General features: G+C 43.3%; 1 protein-coding gene across 1 annotated transcript; it reads right to left on the bottom strand.

Moving 5' to 3' along the window:
* Positions 1–483: 483 nt before the first annotated feature.
* Positions 484–1083, bottom strand: LOC143550593 (uncharacterized). Its single transcript, XM_077041213.1, has one exon. It carries the CDS (start codon positions 1081–1083, stop codon positions 484–486), a length of 600 nt encoding a protein of 199 aa, XP_076897328.1.
* Positions 1084–1562: the final 479 nt, after the last annotated feature.

The following is a 1562-nucleotide window of genomic DNA, read 5'->3' as shown; positions in this document are numbered from 1 at the left end:
CGAGGTTATTGAGATGCATAGCATGAAAAGTGGAGCCCAAGTCAGTAGGATTTAGCGCAACAACACTAGGAGCCGATCCACTAGGTTTTTGAAAAGCTGGTGGTGCAGCCATATTATTTGAGGAGTGGGTATTGGAGCGTTAGTCGAAGAAATAGGCTAGGCTGCGGCTTGAGTGGGGTATGGACAAGCTGGCGTTGCCCATGGTTGATAAGGAACATGAGACCCCCATCGAGGCATAGCTGTTAGGTGGTGGTGTAGGAAAGCCCGGTGGGGTAGGTTTCTAATGTTGGACGGAGCCGGAGCGACCCCCACGGTTTCCATTGTTTCTTCCATAGCGGTTACAACCCATTTCACGTCCACGGAAAGATTGTCAAGGGGCGTTCTGGTCATAATGTTGAGCTTGCGGTGCGGGAGGATTGTTGGAGTTGCTTCGTGAAGCAACAACAAAGGTTGTTGACGTGCATTTTGTCGATGCTGCTCAAGCTATAACATACTCCTTGCATTGTCCCAAGAGGTGTCGGATTGGTTGATGAATGAGGCAACCGTATCATACTCTATTGGGAGCCCCCTAACCAATTGCAGCACCAGCCTTGCTTCATTCACCGGGTGATCAACGTCACCAAGTTGTTCTGCCAGATCTTTTAATTTCTGACCGTAATCATCCAATGAAGAGCAGGATGATAGGGTGGTGTTAGTGAATTCATGTTCCAAAGTTGCAGCCCTTGAACTTTTGTTACTAACGAAGTTATTCTGAACCTTATTCCAAGCGATAAGTGTGGTTGAATCTGCATCCAAAACCCTAACCAACAGATCATCAGAAAGGGTGCCATAGATCCATTGAAGGACTATGTCATCAATTTTTGCCCACGACTCGTAAGCCGTTGAGGTCTGTGCCAGAGCAGCAGTACCATCTATATGATCAAGGACACGATAACCACGGGAAGTGAGCTTAAATAGCTTCACCGATGACGAGTATGTGACCTTGACCCCATCAAGCATACGAATTTTGTGTTGAATGTTTAAAACATAGTAAACGTGATAAAGGGGTTTGGCATCGGATCTGGTAGCGTCGTCGTCGGCCATGATTGAAAAAAAAAATGATACTGGCATGGGAAGGGAAGAAGGAGAGTGGTTGTAGCTAATATGTAAGGGTTTTGATAAACGACTCGATATCTGAAAGATATTGGTATATTGATTACTTGATGAAAATATAATTACAATCCCATTGCTTTATATGGATTCAAGCATAACAAACATCAGTGATATCACGGTCGTGATACTAGCCTCACAATCAGCCTAATTACAATCTTCACATAAATCACGTATGTTCTATTTTTGGACTATATAATAGTTAATACACAATATGTTAATAGTGAGGGTGGCGATGGTTAAGAAGGGAGAAAGGGGAGAGTTAGGGTGGTGATGTGTTGTGTTGGGTTAGAAATGTGTAAGGTGTATGATAAGTTAACAGTACTTGGCAAGTTCTCAATCTACCAACACACACAAGATCTCTTCTCAATGATTGCACAAGGATTTTATATAATACCTATGAACAAATTATG

This window comes from Bidens hawaiensis, unplaced genomic scaffold (assembly GCF_021521415.1).
Source record: "Bidens hawaiensis isolate Kalapana, Puna unplaced genomic scaffold, B.hawaiensis_p1.1 tig00016109_1, whole genome shotgun sequence".
NCBI lineage: Eukaryota > Viridiplantae > Streptophyta > Magnoliopsida > Asterales > Asteraceae > Bidens > Bidens hawaiensis.
Note: the sequence above shows the minus strand (reverse complement) of the source record. Positions and strands in the feature narration are given on the sequence as shown.

Excerpts from the sequence above, each read along its gene's own strand:
- LOC143550593 (XM_077041213.1), bottom strand. The coding sequence starts at position 1,083 with ATGGCCGACGACGACGCTACCAGATCCGATGCCAAACCCCTTTATCAC.